The 19635-nt window shown below is 41.7% G+C and overlaps 1 protein-coding gene across 17 annotated transcripts in view; it reads right to left on the bottom strand.

The window, feature by feature from the left end:
• clasp2 (cytoplasmic linker associated protein 2) overlaps positions 1-19635 on the bottom strand; it is an 83585-nt gene that overhangs the window by 3624 nt on the left and 60326 nt on the right. For 2 of the 17 annotated variants that reach the window (XM_060942889.1, XM_060942906.1), the window contains 18 exons: positions 16532-16699; positions 16159-16200; positions 15416-15523; positions 13468-13530; positions 12608-12714; positions 12052-12299; positions 11654-11717; positions 10110-10166; positions 7988-8151; positions 7830-7908; positions 6351-6494; positions 5940-6083; positions 5381-5487; positions 4728-4875; positions 4043-4247; positions 2759-2952; positions 2545-2673; positions 1400-1606 (listed from right to left, as the gene is read on the bottom strand). In XM_060942889.1, the coding sequence (XP_060798872.1) occupies positions 1400-1606; positions 2545-2673; positions 2759-2952; positions 4043-4247; positions 4728-4875; positions 5381-5487; positions 5940-6083; positions 6351-6494; positions 7830-7908; positions 7988-8151; positions 10110-10166; positions 11654-11717; positions 12052-12299; positions 12608-12714; positions 13468-13530; positions 15416-15523; positions 16159-16200; positions 16532-16699 (2378 nt within the window). The remainder of the gene's footprint in view (positions 1-1399; positions 1607-2544; positions 2674-2758; positions 2953-4042; positions 4248-4727; positions 4876-5380; positions 5488-5939; positions 6084-6350; positions 6495-7829; positions 7909-7987; positions 8152-10109; positions 10167-11653; positions 11718-12051; positions 12300-12607; positions 12715-13467; positions 13531-15415; positions 15524-16158; positions 16201-16531; positions 16700-19635) is intronic. The other 15 variants (XM_060942898.1, XM_060942890.1, XM_060942893.1 and 12 more) reach the window with 15 other exon arrangements.

Below are 19635 nucleotides of genomic sequence, written 5' to 3'. Positions count from 1 at the left end.
TCTTCAAAGTAGTCACCGTTTACCTGGTTGACGCTTTGCACCCTACTGGCATTATCTTAACCAGCTTCATGAGGGAGTCACCTGGAATGTTTTTCAATTAACAGCTGTGCCTCGTCAAAAGTTAATTGGTGCAATTTCTTGCCTTCTTAACACGTTTGAGATCAAACAGTCAGTGCGTTCACATGCACATCCAAATCGAGCTACTGTCGGTAATCGAGCTAAGGGTCCCAGCAGGGGTGCCAGAGAAATCCAATCCTACATGCACACAAGGAAATCGAGCTATTGTGTGAGGTACATTGTGCACCCGAGCCACAGGTGGCGCTACACGCCCCATCGTGTTGGTACACTTCCGGTTGTCGTCATGAAGAAGAGGAGTGATTTCCACTTTACATTCACACCACATGTCATTGGCACCTGTTGGCTACAAACTGTCCTGCACAGACCACTGTTTTGTAAGACAACTTATTTTGCACAATTGTATATTTTTCTAAAGTCAATTTTTGCTTACAATTTAACTTATGTCTTAATAAACACACAAAAAGTTCAATTGTTTTTGTTTTTTGTCTCCTTGTTCCTCCTGACCTCTTCTGCTGCTCGCTACTACTACTGTTGTCATGCCGACCGAGGCTGTTGTGTTTCTCGCTTGTGGTCTCGTCACTCGTCACTTCCGGAAGGGAAGTAAGTGGCTCGACTATGTAGCTCGATAGGGTTACGTGCACTAAGTAGCTCGGCTACAATTGCATAATCTAGGTCGTGTAGCTCGATTACGAGAAATCCAGTTCGTTTCGATTTCAGCTGAGCTAAGGTGCATCCATGGCATTTAGAACTTCGATTTCAGTCGAGCTACGGCAGAAATTCGATTTTCTCTATGTGCATGTAAACGCACTGAGTAAATAATAAATATAAATACAGTAAATAGCTCTATTCTACAACTGTAGTAATCTATATTATGTCAAGAACCGCTCAACTAAGTAGAGAGACACGACATCCGTCGTTACTTGAAGACATGAAGCGTCTTTTAATTCTTAAAAATAAAGAAGAAAAAAAATTGAATTCGAAGGTGTCTAAACTTCTGACTGGTACTGTATATGCTGCTCAAAGGAAAAAAAATCCATGTTGATTAATACGAGTGTGTATTGGCTGCAGTGCAGAGTTTCATCTGTCTGGTGTAAACTGGACTTGATTCATTCACTGATCTTCAATACCTGCTTTGTCCTGGTCCGTGTCACTGTGGTTTAAACAGATTGTTTCTTTATATTCTGGTAAACAGACCTACCCAAGTTCATTAGAATACATCATGGGCAGGTATAAACTGGGGACACACACCCACCCACACCACCCTACCACTAAAAGAGGACTCTCGAGCACCACACACAATCTGTCAAACATGAGATCTTACCTGAATAAGGCCAGGGACAATCTCCGGAAGCATCTGGAGCAGACTTTCCTTGGGCAGTCGCTCAATTACTTTGGTGAGCATCTTGATGGCAGCCAGATTGATGGGATAGTCTGCAGACTGAATGATGGGACATAGCACCTTAATGCACTGCTCTGGGCTGATGGAACTTGCCAGCATGGCCGCTGCTTCTTCTGCTGCCCGAACCACCTACACACGAACACACACAGGTACATACTAGAAATACAGTTTTTCATAAAAAGTGAACATGCTGTGTCATGCTGACCAGAGCCATTTCTCCACTGGTCATTTCATTGGTCACTGTTCTTAGATCAAGTTTTTCAGTGTCTTAGGAAGTCTGTCTCTTTTCTTTTTACTTCCTTTATTGTTATTCATGACGTCTTTTTCAGATAAGGAAATCTAATTAGAGCAAATCCCAAACGGCTTCCTATTCACGTTCTTCGTGCATGTTGAAGTTGAATGCCCGACCTAGTGCCCTCATGAAAACTGTAGAAAGATATTTGAGATTTCGACCCAGAAAACACATGACTGCTTCTTATACTGTTTGCTAGATACCATGTATTTTTCACTAAACATTAACGTACACACCTGGCTATGTTTGGGGATGTCGGCAGCCATTAAGTGAAAATATGCTCATCTTTATTTTCACTCACAGTAAATTATTTTAACTTACTTTTTTTTTTTTGGATTTTCCCTCTAATTTAGATATAGCCAGTTTCCACCCACCAGACAGGTCTATCCCATCACACAACAGCTACTAACCAGGGAGGGCACGTGATGCCAACTGACCACATCTTTTCAAACTGCTACTTATGCAACGTTATAAGATTGACAGTGAAGAGAGCATGCCACCTCCCTCTCACAGGCCAATTTGTGCTCCCTTTGGCTCCCAGCCATGGATGGCTGGAGCATCATCGGGATTCTAACTAGTGATCTCTGGATGATGGGGTGAAAGCTTTTCTGTTGCACCACTTGTGAGTGTGCTCAATTACAATTTTTTCTTTTTAAAAATAAAGTCTGGTTTCATTTCAAAACCGCTTAAAAACAAACAAAAAATGCTAATGTGTATATGAGTATTTAAAAATCTATGATCTGTGGTGTTCACATGGTGCGTTTGGAAGTCTGACCTCTTTGTGTGGGTCTTTGTGTGCTTCCAAGGTCTTCATAATGGTGAGCTCTGCATAGTTCTTAAAGCGCCAGGGCTGCCTGTTCAAAATCTCCTTCAGCACCCGCAATGCCAGTGCACGAATCACATGCTGCAGAAATGGCAGTAATTACCAACACAAAATCAACTTCACTTTTTTTTTTTTTTGCTGGAATTAATAAAACGTGTGTGTATACCTCTCCATCCCCCAAGGTTTCCAGCAACAGCAGGAGAATAGTTTTAAAATGCTCATCCCAGACATGCAACTGTGTTTCCCTGATCAGCCGCATGAGTTCACAGAGCGCTGCCTTCCTCTCCTCCACCCGCTCGCTGTGATTGGACAGCTCCTTTAACAGCTCAGCTACCACCTCTGACTGGTCCACGCTGCTATCTGTTGGCATCATTATGCAGAAAATAATCAGAACACACACTTTATTGTGCAGACACACTTGGGGTGGACTGAGGATCATGTGAACAAAATACTCAGGGTCCATGTGATATGGTAAATGGCTAAAATGCATGAAATGTGAAACCATACAAAACGGTACAGCACACAGCTTAGCTTACCTCCTTGTGAGACTGAATTTCATTTTTGGTTAAGGATCTATATCTACCAAATGTGTGGTGGTTTTTTTTTTGCGTTGGCAGCATCTATTTTCTATACAAATCCTATGAAGTTCAGCACTGACCATGCTCAACACCCTCAGCGCAAAAACACCCTCAGCGTACAGCTCATCAATATCACTTCTCTCTCACTGATCAATCAAAGTCAAGAAGAGGGCAGAACTTACGATATTAACACAGTCAACAATGGCGGAGGAGAAACTGATCCTTGCCGTCATGGACAACCCAGCTATTTACGATCTAACATAGAAGGGTTGCCATGATCAATATTTGAAATCGCCTTCCTAAAGAAAATAGACACTTGACATACACAACGTAGGAATGCGAAAGTGCTAGATGTTTTTTGCAACCTAGCAACAATAAAGGCTTGAGAGGAGTACTGTAGAAGTGCTCTGAAAATGAGATGGGGGCACCATCAGTGCAAAAAAAAAATGCATCTGGTGAATTGAATTTAATTGGAATTTTACCACTTACTTTGGTTTATAGAACTTATTCACATTTTTAATCTTCACACAAATAGCTTTAGCCTGGCAACATTCTCTCTCTCTCTCTATGCCACTCACACTTGCATAGGCAACATTAAGTCTAACCCATTTCACTTCATGGAGATGGCTAGGAACATAACTGAGAACTTGGGAACCAGTCTACAATAAAAGTCTAAGCCTTACGTTACCCGAGAAACTCATGTTCAAAATAGCAACAGAATAGTAGTATACACAAATGGTATAAAAATGACAAAATCACACTATGAGACTGTCAAAGGGGGTAGCAGTTTGTCCCTGCCAACCGTGCAGCCACATGCTGCGGTCCAGTGAAACGGTGAATTACAGTACAAAACACAATCTGGATTGTCTCACCATCCGTAAGGCCCTCGCCGTCTTGGTCCAGTGCATCTTTCAGGCTCTTACTAAAGGGGGAGGAGCCGAAGGAAGAGTCTGAGTAACTACCTGGCTGATACTCCTTGCTGGGGCGGGGACTAGAGGAGAGGAGGGGCATGGTGTTCAGCAGAGACGTTTTGTTATCCAGTGCTGTCCGACCAGTATCCGGAATGTCAGCACCGCCCTACACGGACATGCACAATGATTATTTCAAGCTAACCACTTATCTACCACATTTGTAGCATACTCCTATTTACCACAGACAACTTTACAGTTTTAATATCTGATTTCTGTCTAATCCTTGTAGTTTTATATTTTGTATATTGCTGTGTTTAACAGAAGGGCATATGGGTTAGAATATGTGGAACTGGAAAGTCAACATAAGTACCAAACACAATACAAAGGGAAAAAAAGACTTGGAACAGGACCAGCAGTTTAATGTTTCTGTTCTAACAAAATACCCCGTTTCTGTTTTTATCCCCCGCTGGTCGAAAGGCCCGAAGGGGGATTATTTTTGTCGTTGTTCTAACCAGTTCAAACAGCTGGTCTACACCGAGGAGTCTCTGCCTTAAAGATCTGTAGGACATCCCTGCAGTGGTAGTAAACACCAATTTCTAGCATGTTTTGAGTGTTTCAGTGCCTAATCTGATGGTTCAACTATTACCTCTTCTCCATCTCCCTCCCTTTTGCGAGCAGGCTCACTCATGTCCTCTTGGCTGCGCACACTGAAGTTCTGGATGGCTTGGGTAACGCCACGCAGAGAGCTGTAGATCTCCTCTGAGTTCATATTCTCCGTGTCATAATCAAATGCACTGGACAAACAGAAGGAGGATGGGATCAATCTGTACATTTACATGGACACTACTACTCTGAATAGGACAATATTCAGAATTTCATACGGGTCATATAAACATCATATTCTGTTTGGATACTCTGAATTCGGCATTTTCTGATTAAAACGTGGGATATGCCGCTATTATTCGGGTTTTAGGAGCATTCTTTGGACGTACTTTCAGCGTGTTTGGAAAATGCGTCTCAATTTTTTATGGCTGTTTGAGACACACAGCCTCTTGCCTGTTTACGGTCAGCTCTGTGCATTGTACACAAACCAACTAGATAATCGGAGTATGCATGGCTGCATGTAAACAGAAATATTAGTGGAATATTCATTAACAATGTAAAACAGCTTAGTAGGAATACTATCTTTTTTTGGAGTAAGGGAAAAACTGGAATACTTTGTAGTGTGTGATTTGTACATCTTACATAATAATACGCAATGTGTGCATTATCAGGGGATCTGTGAGCTGTGTGTGTTACCTAGGGGAAGGTGTGTTCTGTGACGTGTTGGTAGGGGATGTTAGAGGACTAGACCAGCTGGCTGGTGACCTTGGTGTGTGTCGTGTCAGGGGGCTACCCACTGGGGCCTGCAAGACAAGTAAAGGTTTAGGATTTTTGTTACAGAAAACGTTAACACAGGAATAGAGCAGCTACAAGCAAAAGCTGGAGTTCAGCAAATCAGACATCCTGCAGGGTTTAAAGGACATATTTACATATATGAAGAATGTGCAGATTACTAAATGAATAGTTACATCTATAAATGTGTAAATCCTGACAAAAGAAAAAAACAAACACACAGTCTCTACCAGGATGACTTTGCCCCCATAGACGGGGCACAACAATTCACTGAATGATTTAATGAGTACAACAATGATGTCCATTATATGCTTTGGCCTAAATTACTGACGTCACCTACATCTTTTTCTATATTAATCTTCATGTTACATGTTCATTATTGTTGCATTGAAAGACCATTTCTTCTATAATCCATATACAAATTTCATATGAGAATTCATGCATATGATGGTGCGTATCTTACTGGTGCTATGCCGCCAGTGTTGCGCAGGTGGTTCTGAAGGAGTTTGGTAGCTCCGTCTTGGAAAGTTTTAGGAAGTGCACCAAGGAGCATGGTGAACTCTGGTGTATTCAACTGGAACAGTGCAATCAGCACAGACTGGGCTGCCTAGACCCAAGAAATACACAGTGCTCCAGCAATTCAGAAACCCATTTCACACAATAAAACATTCTTGAGGCAATCAACAATACAGTACCTAACCATTTGCCTGAATAAAGGATAAAGTGTAAATGCTGTTAAGGGTTGAAGTGCTTTACAAAAAGCACCAGGCCTGCATTGTGAGGCTTAAAAAGAATTACGTGTTAAATGGGGACATGGGTTTAAGAAACCTAACACAGGCATATATGATTATGGAGTTTAAACCTTTTCTCCTACCTTCCTGACATCAGAGCTCTTGGGTTCTGTGGTCCACGTGATGATGCGGGAGACTGCAAGTCTGGTCTCGCTGGAGTTCACAAAGTCCTGCGGTTCCATTTGTAGCGTTAGGGTCTCTATGTACTTCAAAATAGCCACCTTTACCTGGAAATATCAGCCTCGCATTACTACTAATTCTAGAACAAAATCAACATTCGCATTGCAACAAAAAACAACATGAACCATATGTGGCTACTGTACAATAATAATTACGACTAAAAGAATTCTTCTGGTAATCATTCTCACCTAATGAAACGTCATCTGCATTACAACACATTATAGGCAGTCCTACTACAATCCTGTTATTCAGCAATACCCAGTGACAAAACAGAACTACACACACACACACAGTTTGAAAGAGCACCATAGGAAAAGGAAAAATAAAAAGAGAGCTGCAAATGAAGATGTACAAGCGAGGGGGTTTTGGGGCACAGTACTGCCAAAAGTATATGCGCTAATATCTCTCTCTCTCTCTCTCGTATCAGGAGCACGGTAGCCATTATCCACTTAGTAACCAGAGTTGCTTTAGTTAGGAGGTCCACTGAGTGATGCAATAACTAAAGCACTCAACAGATTTTCTCACTGGGAGTACAGCAATGATCTCCACACGGGCTCAATTAAATACTGGCAAAGCCTCCATTTCAATTTGATTAGCGACTTGGATCAACTCGGTAACAAATTTAACAGCTATGATGTCATTAAGCTTTACTTCTTCCAACCTTCACAGAAGGGGGTGTTACCCTGTTGGGAGCCAGTGAGCTATAGGATTGCTTCCCCTGTGTCTCACTGACCTGTACAGATTGGCTCCACATTTGGATATGTTCCTGTAGTGTGCAAGCATGCCGCCGCTTTCTGAGGGGAAGCAATTCTATAGCCCCGCCCCCGTACTGGCAACAGCGCCTTTTCCCCGGCTTCAGAAAGAGAAAGGAGAGCATATCAATGATGGAAAGACCCATACAGAAGGGGAGAGATGTGGGAGGAGCAGCTATAAGGAGATGGGTAAGGAGAAAAATGCCAATAAGAAAAAGCCAAGATGTAGAAAAAAGGCTAAAGGGGGAGCGGGGAGAGAGAGAGAGAGAGAGAGAGAGAGAGGGAGGAAGGAAAAAAAGAAAACAAAACCACACAACACATGGAGGACTGAGGAGTCGCGAATGGCATGGTGGTGTAGTAAACGTGTTTCAGGGGAATGAAACTGAAATCTTGTGTCAAGCAGTGACCTCTTAGTTTGCATTAGATTTGATGAAGGGTTACATCCACCTCATAATGCTCACACAATTTTTTTTTTCAGTATGAAACAACTGACCAGAAAAACCTGACGAACACCTGAACTGAACCCATCTAAACTAACGTACGGCATTAAGCATTAAGATTAACTGTACGTGACTTAGAACATAACCAAGCCCATGATGACACACAACAGCACCCAAAAGCAGCAATTACCTTTAAGTTGGGTGTCTGTGTCTGGTCTACTGTAAATCTCATAAGAATCGTGAACTGCAGATCATTCGGAAAAGACTCCCTAGAAAGAGATGAAATACAGAGGTTGAGTGCAAAATCAGACATTTTGTTATTTCTGGAAAAAGGCTCATCTTACAAACCTTGTGACATCGAGGGCTTTCTGCACTTTGACTTGTACCGAACCAAGGAGGTCAGCTCCCATCTTTTTCAGCAGCTGTGTAAGCAGTACAAACAGCCAGTCCTGCAGATCTGCCTTATGAACCATTATGAAGTCCACCAGTGTCTCCAAGAACATGCTAAACACCTACAACACACATACACTTGAAAATCAACAAGCTAGAACAAGCTTGGGACCATGCATGGTCTTTAATACGTACAAAAACGTTTGGCTTGTAAGGATGCACTGATTTGATCAGTATTTAATTAAATTGGACATTTTCTGAATGACACCACACAGGACATGGCACATGACTTGTCCTAAAGCCCACTGCTATTAACACTACGTTCACACTGCAGGCTGAAGTGACTCAAATCCGATTTTTTCGCCCATATGTGACCTGTATCCGATCTTTTATTGACAATATGAACGACACCGATCCGATTTTTTCAAATCCGACCCAGGCCGTTTGGATACGTGGTCCTAATTCCGATTCCTATCCGATCTTTTCATATGCGACTTCAGTCTGAACCGCCAGGTCGCATTCATCCGACTTACACGTCATCAACAAGCCACAAACGTCACTATTCTGCGCTGAAGTAGGCGGCGGGTCTCTCAAAAAAAGTTACAACAACATGGCGCATATGACATCAATGCGACTCCGCACCCACACGTTCCTTTGAACGGAGGTTGCAGTCACTACCCCGCAGAACGCCTGAGCCAAAACCCTTGCCCTCTTCCTTCTCAACCTCCTCCTTAAAATCAGGCTATTGTGCATGTTCTGGCTCCGTCGCAACAACAACTGCATCATCGCCAGGTACTCCATGCTGGCTACTGTCATACACAGGAAACTTTAGGTTACTTCCGTAAACACTGGCCATGCTCACTGCGTGTGACGTCGTCGTATCCTGCAATGCGCATGCGGAACACTTTTAGGTCGCTTTTTGTTCATACTGAGGATCACACACAAGTCGCATACATTTGTTAATGTGAACGACGTCACAAAAAAATCGGATTTCACAAAAAAATCGGAATTGAGCATTAAGCCTTGCAGTGTGAACGTAGTGTTAGTCTTTGAATTTTGCACAACTTTGCAACAGAAGTTTATAGAGAGCTGGCTCAGTTACTGAAATTATGGCAGTATTACATCTACATCAGCTTATTAATAAGTGGGATCAGTGCATCCCTATTAGCTGGTACTAATTCTAGAAAATTTTAGTAAACTAGTTCAATATTTCTATGAATAGTCCAACCGCTTTACATGTAACGTTATCACGAGTTTCAAAAGTTTCTTATTATTAGTCGTCAAAAGACAAAAGCATCTAAAAAATTAAAGACACAAGACATTTATTTGACATCTTCCACTGATTGGGTAAAGGCAAGATGGCATGACCAGCAGGAGATGATTGACAGCATTAATACCTTTTGTTAAATATCTCCTCCAACTAATATGATCATACTCTTATGGATTAGTGTATTAGTTTCATTGCTTGTAATGTTAGCACAGAACCTCAAGCATATTTTCAAATCAATTAAGCAGGCACCACATTCCTTAAAGAAACGGCCAAAAAAAAACCCCACAAACACACACACAAGCTTTAGAAGGCTTAGATATGATCAGTCATCTGACATAGTGCAGAAGTTTGCATGAAATTATTCTGAACTTACTCTCTACAGTTCCACCCCAGGTAAAGGCATGAAGAGGAAAAAACAAAAAAACAAAAAAAAACACACAAACAAATCTAGTGAGTTTCCTTTTACACAGCCCTTTGAATGCATTAAAGATACACACAGATGTCTGGCTGAATTCTGGAAAAAGTAAATTATGACTTAAATCTTGTAAGAGTAACAGAGTTTGTGGCACTTTAAATGAATTATTATGAAGTCAACCAGCAGTTCAAGAGTTTTTCCACTGTGAAAGACAGGGAAAGAGTAAGAAAGAAAGAAGAGAAGAAAAAAAAAATGTGGAAGAGATTGAAGAAAAGGATGGAAATTTCTGTGCCAGAGGATTTTGTAATCCAAGCACATTAGAGAAAGGGGGCTCCAGTTTTCCAGAGCCCTGAAGACAGGTCAGGCTTGTGAATGTGCAGGAATGTGTATTGTACCTTAAAGGAGGCGGAACTGATACCGGATTCTGCCGTGCCGAAGCCTCTGGACTCACGCTGCAAATCAGAGAAAGGGTTGGACCCGAAGGTCATCAATCAATCAGACTTACAGAGCTGGGCAGTGGCCCGGCCACCGAGAGCAAGGACAGCGTCCAAACAAGCTCAAGAAAAACGCTGCAGTTTGCAGGTGAGTAAGAAACCAACTCAAACGCCAAATTAGAAATCGAGCATGTTAGGCTTTTCAAGTGTGTTCACGTGTATATGATGGTGTAATGGAATCAACGTTTCATTGCTGATCGGTATATTTGCCTTTGGACTAAAGATATTACAGTAAAAACGGCTATACTATGGGTAAAAAGAACTTCAGGAATAAAGTGCACGAACTGTACGTCATTACGGTTTCCTTTTTGTGGCTACTGCCTCAGAGACTGTAGCCACCATGTCATCGTGTTGTAAGAATGAGTGTAACAATAGTGCACTGCACATGTGCATACAAGTGTTCCTATTAAAATGGCCAGTGAGTGTATACAATTCAGTTCACCATTCGAAATAAAACAGACTAAAGAAATTGCTTTCAGACATGTTTAAAAAGTGCGATTCTATTTTAAAATATACTCCAGGTTATCCCCCTTTCCTCGCCTTCTTTGGCCAGTGGTCCCACGTGTGATGTAGATGTAACGCACTTCCGAGTTGTTACAGGAAGTTGTCGAAAAGAGTACTGAAACCACTGAGCTCTAGCGCCAGGCCTTTTCTGGGAAATAAGGAGTTTCGGTCATGGCGACAGCGTGTGTATGTCAGCCTCAATTCGGAGGTTTCAGTTGTGAAAACTGTAAGAGTAGAATAATATAAAAGTACGGACACTTTTGGTATATTTTACTTCCGTGATTTTTAAATTGTTCATTTTTGGATTACACTTCATTCTTGTGGCTACTGCCTCATTAAATAAATAAAAGCTATACTTACTGTATGGACATGGTATCAGAAAACCATTTTATTTATAAGCAGTAGCCACATGTACCCATAGGGTACCTATTTTTAAATTCTTACTAACCAGCATTTCATTGGTCACCCTAAATGTTCGACCTCGATGCTACTGGGGGGGAAAAAAAAAAATCCTCAAATAGCAAATTGTTTCATTACAGCTTAACTGGTAGCAATATCATTTAATACTCCTGGTATTTGTGCAGGTGTCTGCAAATATGTGCAAGCGAGCAGAGAAAAACAGATCCTGTCTGGATAGGTAGCAAGTTGCGGTGAATGAGTAGAGCTGAGCTAGCAGTCATGAGCAACAGAAATCTACCCAAACCGCACACACCATGCTGTTAGCCAGTGGCACCACCCTGAGAATTAGTGTGCAGAGCGCATGCCTCTGTCGAGAGTGCTGGTGCGTATGTGCAGGTGTGTGTCGGAGTTAAAGGCTGTAGGTGAGGCAGAATCCGATATTTTATTTCTACATGTTTCATGCATGGATGTGTGCAAGTGTGTGCGCTCATGTACGCATGTGAGTAAAACACCCGCAGCCTGAAGCAGCGTGCCGGCGGTACCTTGCTGTGTGGGTCTGCAAACATCCTGGTAAAAATCTCACACAACCTCTTGAGTTCAACCCGGCTGTAAAAGAACAGAGGGAATTAAACTTAATACCTGAAGGAAAGCATGCACGTGCGTGCGCACACAGACAGAAAGACCTCTATTCTGGTCAAAACATCCCTTCACTGAAAGTGGAACAGTAAAGGAGCTTCATGTCGTGTACAATCAAATCTGACCTTAAAAATTAGCAAACACAAATTCAACTAACACTTTCCCTATTCATAGATTTATTTGGCATATCTGGATGATCAAACCCACATCTAACAAACTAAACAGGGTCTTGGAACTACAGCTGAAGAACTAACACCCTCCAAACAATCCTTGGGGACCCTGCGTGTGTATGTATGTGTTGTACCTGAGAGCACGTTGGTTCTTCAGCAGAGTTTGTAATCCCATCAGCCCCTCTTTCCTCTCGGACCAGTTGGCCGAGGCACAGCGGTTAAGCACTTCGGCCACATCCTCAGCCTGACGCATGTACGTGGGAATACTGCCGTTGCGTGAGCTATATGAACGCTCCGAGCAAGCACTCGATGCATCACTGTTGGCATCATCATCAGAGTACATGCCATAGGTTTCGTACCGCCGCCGAGCTGGTTTCTTCTGCTTATGAAGATAGAAAACAAAAAGAATGCGTAAGAGAGTTTTGGAATAAAAAGTAACACAAACAGAGGCATCTCGAAAACAGCAGAGAATTTAAGGCATTTGGAAACAAAAACAGATAGTGAAACAATTAACATTTAAGGTGAAAAGCAGGCTGAAAGACTGACCTTGCTCCGCATATCTCCTAACAGCTGGCAGCGTTAACAGAATCGGTTATTATACTATGGTTAGCAAAGAGTGAAGTACGGAACCACAGACACATTTGGGCGATTAGAAGAGTTATGGTCATTTGTCTAAATGTAGGTGTTTACCAGTGCATCAGCAAGAGCCTCCTCTACGTCTGACCCTGTATTTAACACTCTCATGGCACTGACAGAGGAGGAGAGACGACTGGACTGAGAGATCCCCAAACCGGAACCTAAAAACACACATTACACATGTTATAAAAACACCACAACAAGCAGCTTACATTACATATGAAGACACACTTAAGGGGATAAAAATTAATACCAGTTAAAAAAAAAAACTAAACAAAAACACCCATTGCAATACATCTTTCAAGAAAAAAGTACCACCAATGAAATACAAAAAAAAAAAAGGGAAAAAAAACCTAAGTAAATTACACACAAAAATGAAAATGTAGGTTAGAAGGCAGGAAGAACAAATCACTGACGATGACCATTTGAAACTAAATGTTGGACTAATTAAATCTACTTGAACTGACAGCAAAAAGCTTCAAATGCAGAAAACTCCATGACACTCTCCTCCTTCCGGTTTCTAAATGTCCATTTCTTTCTACGATCTGCCACATAAAGGAACAGCTTATAAAATGTCGAGTTCCTAGACCTGTAATAATCATAACACCTGCAGAAAGCAGAGGGCTGTAAAATTAAATGTCTCCTTCAACCCTTCCAATTCTGATCTTCAGCGAATACATCACTTGTGTTGCTTCCCACATTTGTGGCTGTTTGCTGGAGTCACCACATTATCATCACATTTTTGAGATGGGGAAGAAATAGTTGTTATGGAAGCTAAAAACAAAAGCATGCAGTCCAATGGAGGCTGAACTGAAAAGAAAAGCAAAGCATGACTGGGATGAACAAATGAGAATAATACGCATATCTAGTTTGCTTCTGAATAAGGTCTGGGCAGGCTGCGGGTCATAGTTCACCTGCTGCCCCAAAGGCATCTGGGGCATGAAGAGCACCAGTAGAGCGAGAGTAGTGTCGCGAAGCTGTAACACACACATACACACAACACGCATAACCAAGTCAATGTTAGAGCCCATCCCAGAAACCCCAGGTGACTGAACCTTCACCAAAACACCAACGTTGTGACCCACACTTTCCGACTCAAAGGTTAAAGTCCAGTTCTGCTTGTATGACCGGCTTCTCTTTTCTACTCTACAGGAGAATTCCACAGTGAGTCAAATACCAATTATCAAATCAGGGCTCTGTAAAGGTTAAAAATTTTTGTAACACCACAACAAAAACTGCAATTATTCATGCGATTATTTCTATAAATGTTCAAGTAATGGCATGAGCATATCCATGAAACAAGGAAATATTACCTCAATTCCGATCTATTCCTGACTTTCAGAGAAAAATAAAACAAAACCAAAACAAGTTTGTCTCTGTGCACTTTGTTTTGTGAGAGTGACACAACAATTCTCTTGTTTCTCCCTTTATATGTCTGAAGAAAATACTGCAGTTTTTCACATATTAATTTTTATGCATTATATACTAAGTAACTTTAAAAACGCACAATGGAATTCAACACGATATCACTTTAGATCCATGCATATATTTGAAATTTATGATATTGTATGTAATGCACACACATCTTGAAACATCGATAAAGGACATTTATTGTCAAACTCAAGAATTAATTCACAATAAAAAAAACTCAAAGTGACAGTTGGTCCATGTTCGGACCGTCATGCTGGAGATTCTGGGTCTGTGTCGTCCAGGGGTCTCAGCAGCAGTGACTGAGGGTGTCAGGAATCTGTCACGGAGGTGAGCTAGCCTGATGTGCTGATCCTGAACTGGCGTCGTGACTCGAGGCTGACCAGGGCGTGGACGATCCCTGGTGCTCCCTGTCTGTCTGTAACGCTGACTCAAACGGGAAATGGTCGAATGATGAACACCGAAGTGCCGGGCGACCTCTGTCTGTGTACTTCCGGCACGCAACATCCCGATGGCCTGTTCACGTTGATTTTGGCTTAGGCGTGGCATCTTCAATAATGACAATTTTCCCATCATTTCCCCCGGGTATTTATAGGCAAGATTGTGTGTGTACAGTGTATGCAAAATTTGTTTGAAAATTAAAGCCTGTCCATGTCATTGACTACCCGAGTCATATTGTACGTTATTGAGTACAACTCCGTTAAATACTGATTTGAGCACAGATTTGGAACTTATTCGGGCGGAACCAAGTTATTTTTCCATTGTGATATATTTCTTTTCTTCTTGAGATAAACTCAGCATGAATTCAGCAAGTTTTATCAATGTGCGTTTTTAAAGTTACTTAGTGTATATATATAAAAACCTGACAACCACTTCAAGCACCTATACAACATCCTATTATTTAGACTACATGTCTTTTCTTAATAATAAATCAAATACAATTTTAACATCCTATCAGTTACTGTCTTAGATTTTCATTTCAAAAGCTTTTTTCTTATTGGGCTACATGGAAACACCAGCTGCCTCTTGAGCATAATCTATCAGCATGAAACAAAGCAAACCTTGAAAAGCAACAAGCAATGTTATCTTCAGGATGATTGCGATCCCTCTGAATCACATAACTGTGTATGGTTTTTAGACTCAATGATGAGCACATTTCCTTCACTTTAACAAATCAAGTGTTTAAACTTCAGACACCATGCATCATTTAACTTAAATAGGCCATGGTGTTTGTTTAAAAAAAAAAGCATGTGAAGAAAAACAAGCCAAGTTCAGGTACTGGAAGCTACCATGGGGCCTTGCAAAGAGTAGCGCACATGCACAAAATATTAAAAATACAGATTTTTTTTTAAACCAACCCCCTCCTCCCCAACCCAGTGGAGCCACAGCTAGATGTGAATGGTTCTGTTTGCAGCGATGGCTGTGGCTACTCACCAAGCGGCGTGAAGGAGCGCACAGGGCTGGTGTCTCTGCTGCTCTCTCGACTGGCCTCTCGACTGCAGCCCTGACTCACACTAGGCCGCGGTATACGACTACCCCGCGCTGACCCACCCCAAGAAAAAGGGACAGAAATAAGAAAAAAGACAAACAAGAATAGAAGAAAACAATGGAAGAGACACACAGAGCCATAAATATTATGACGAGACCAAGGATTAGAGAGAGAGAAACACAAAACAGTAAAGCAATGAAATGGACCAAGAGATTAGTTACAAATAGGGGTCCTAATTTAAAACCTTGTGGAGCCCTATAGAAAATATCTACAGCCTCTGTATTTATATATAAATGGATATCACAGAAAACATAACTGCACTTGTATATCCAAAACTCGTGTTAGCAATTCAGCCACTAAATCAGAAATGGAAATATTTCCAAAACAAAGATTCCACAGAAAGAAGGACAAGAAGTTAGAGAGAAAGAGTAAAAGGATACTGATCTGTAGTTTGCTCTTGTGAACTGTAGCGTAAAGCATTTCATCTTTTTACTTGCATCTACATTCCTGTGCGATTCAGCATTGTGAATTAGCAGAGCAGGTTAATGCGAGAGCAGGTCGCGTCTCTCCAAGCAGCCCAAAGCAGCACAATCACCACTAAACACCACTGTAAGTCCAGTCAGTGCTGAGACAGACAGATGGGTTATAGTAACGTGATGAATGAAGGACAGAAGCGCAGAAAGCATACCTCCTTTTGATCCATTGTAGACGTGGCTGACGTTTGATGGCGCTTTGATCAAAGAAAGCAGATTTTAAGACCGGTAAGAACATGACTTGCGGTAGGCTGCAACCACCCCACCAAAATCAAAACCCAATGCCACATAGCAAGAAAAAGCGCAAAAAACAGTGACTCACTTTGCAGGCAGCAAATCAAAAACAACTGACACACTCTAAGAGTACAAATGACACAAACAGCAGCTGGGAGGTTTTTTTTAATTTATTTATTTTTATTAAATCACAATCAAAAATGCAAAGTGGTGAATTCCAAAGTGAGTTCTTTGTGGCACCACAGATGTAGAACTACATACAGACAGACAAGTAACAGAGAGATTGGTGCTTACCCACGGACAGGCGGGTGGGGCTGGAATCTCTACTGCAACCCTGACTGCGTGGAATTCTGCTGCGCCGCTGGGAGCCTGGAGCAGCACTCACCCGCTGGGCACCTGTACTGAGTGTGCTCAAAGCTGTGCTGGCCAACACACGGCCTGGAGAGCCAGAGCGAGAACCCGCTGCAGAGGGAACACAGGACAAGAGTGTAAAACAGATTAGAATCTTTATACATTAAAGGAATACTCCAGTTTTTTCAACCACCACATAATATATATAGTATACACTCACTGTCCACTTCATTAGGAACACCTGTACATTTATTCAACCGATAATGTGGCAGCAGTGAAATAGATAAAGCTTCAGTTAAAGGAACAGTCCACCGTACTTCCATAATGAAATATGTTCTTCTCTGAATTGAGACGAGCTGATCCGTACCTCTCCGAGCTTTGTGCGACCTCCCAGTCAGTCAGACGCGCTGTCACTCCTGTTAGCAATGTAGCTAGGCTCAGCATGGCCAATGGTATTTTTTGGGGCTGTAGTTAGATGCGACCAAACTCTTCCACGTTTTTCCTGTTTACATAGGTTTATATGACCAGTGACATGAAACAAAGTTCAGTTACACAAATTGAAACGTGGCAATTTTCTATGCTATGGAAAGTCCGCACTATAATGACAGGCGTACTAACACCTTCTGCGCGCTTCGACAGCGCATTGATACCTTCACTCCTGTTTTTTTTTTCTCTCCCCCGCCCCCCCTAACTTCTGTCAATACAATCAACGTGACCACCAAGACAGGGGGAGAGGGGGAAAACAGGAGTGAAGGTATCAATGCGCTGTCGAAGCGCGCAGAAGGTGTTAGTACGCCTGTCATTATAGTGCGGACTTTCCATAGCATAGAAAATTGCCACGTTTCAATTTGTGTAACTGAACTTTGTTTCCTGTCACTGGTCATATAAACCAATGTAAACAGGAAAAACGCGGAAGAGTTTGGTCGCATCTAACTACAGCCCCAAAAAATACCATTGGCCATGCTGAGCCTAGCTACATTGCTAACAGGAGTAACAGCGTGTCTGACTGACTGGGAGGTCGCACAAAGCTCGGAGCAGCTCGTCTCAATTCAGAGAAGAACATATTTCATTATGGAAGTACGGTGGACTGTTCCTTTAAGGCTTCAGTCGCATCAAACTTTAGAATGGTGAAAATGTGATCTCTGTGACATTGGGCATGGCTGTTGGTGCCAGATGGGCTGGTTTATTTCAGAAATGGCTGATCTTCACGAATAACACAGTCTCTATATTTTACACAATAACGTGAAAGACAAAAAACAAAACCAGAAAGAAAAAAAATAAATAAATAAATAAATAAACATCCAGTGACTGATGGTTCTGTGGACAGAAAGTCCTTGCAGACTGGAAAAAAAAATGCTCGGTTTTTTCCCCAATCTTTAACGGTCCAGTTCTGGTGAGCCTGTGCTCACTGTAGCCTCAGAGTCCTTAACTGACAGAAGAGGAATCCAACCTGGTCTTCTGCTGTTGCAGCCCATCCACCTCAAAGCTGTGCATTCTGAGATGCTTCTCTGCTCATTATGGTTGTAAATAGTGGTTTATTTGATTACCAAAGCCATCATTACAGCTAGAATCAATGTAGTCATGCTCCTTGATGCTCTCTTAACAAGACACCGACAGAACTGTCGCTCACTGGATGTTTTATGGGTTGTTTTTTTGCACCATTTGCTGTGAACTTTAGAGACTTATGTATGAAAATCCCAGGAGATTAGCAGGTTTTTGAAATAGCATGTCTGGCAACAATAAAATAGCACAGTCAAAGTCACAGACATGACTTTTCCCCCCGTTCTGATGCCTGTCGCCCCCCCCCCAAAAAAAATATTCTGATGCTCACTGTTGCCCCATGATTGGCTGACTGGCTAATTGCATGAATGAGCTAATAAAGCGGATGGTGAGTGTATTTTTATTCTTTTGTCATGTGTAAAGTGGTTGTCTGTGGCTAGCGGACAGAGACTAGGCTGAAAAACACTGGAATGTTCCTTTATTTTTTTCAATGAAAACAGCGGATATAGAATGAACACACACCACTTTGACTAATGAACAGCACAAATAGAGGAACTAAGTGTCACAACAGTATGCATTATTGAAAGCCAAAGTTTACTATATCAGTATTTTTTCTTTTTTAACTACGATGGAGCTTGCACAACAAGAATCCACTCACAAGAGGGGGAAAAAAAAAAAAAAAGTTTTATATGCAGTGTCAAACACAAAAATGAGATGTGGCCAGAGCACAGCAGATTTTTTTGTTCTAATAATAATGAACACACAAACATGGACCAGCTCCTCCAGACTTTTCTCTGTAATGCCAAACATTGTCATGTTTCCATGAGAAATTATTTCTATACAGTCAGTTGCTGCAAGACTAATTCAAGCAGAAATATTTAAAAATAAAAACGTTACAAAAACACTCCTAAGGCACCCAGAGCAAGCCAAGCAGAGAAGCTGTACACTGTACGTGCAGCACCTAGTGTGGGGATGGACAGTAAAGTCCATGTGTCTCCAACAACCATGAAGGAAAAAAAAAGAGGGTGGATCCCAGTGGTAGGTGTGTAAGGGGGCAAGTTTTGTGTGACGGGTATAATGTGGAAATTCTTACCACCAAAAGGTGTAGCAGACTGTGATCCTGAGCCAATAATGAGCCAAAAATCAAAAGGGAGGGAAGGAGCCATGAGGCCCATTATGTAGGAGGAGGAGAAGCACATTAGAACAATGCATTATGGGCTAAAAACATGCAGGTAGCTTGAGCAAGCCAATGTACACAGCTTATGAGTGAATAATAAGTGAATATAAGCCTGGAAACAACAACAACAACAAAAAAGCAATGTCAAGAGCGCACAAAGATTCGGAAAGCTGCCGAACAGCACTGCAGTAAGCTGCCAAAAAAGTGAAGGATGATGAAAGAAAATGAAATCCCTAACATTTTGATTCTCTAGTTCACTGGTTTATGCTTCCCTTTAATACAAAACTCTAATGCCTCCCTTTAAGTCAAAGATGCCTCATACACACACACACACATTTATTAAGTGTGTGAGATTACAGGAGTGTGCTTG

The sequence above is a fragment of the Neoarius graeffei genome, chromosome 16 (assembly GCF_027579695.1).
Source record: "Neoarius graeffei isolate fNeoGra1 chromosome 16, fNeoGra1.pri, whole genome shotgun sequence".
Lineage (NCBI taxonomy): Eukaryota > Metazoa > Chordata > Actinopteri > Siluriformes > Ariidae > Neoarius > Neoarius graeffei.
The sequence above is the reverse complement of the archived record's forward strand: the minus strand, read 5'-3'. Positions and strand labels throughout refer to the sequence as shown.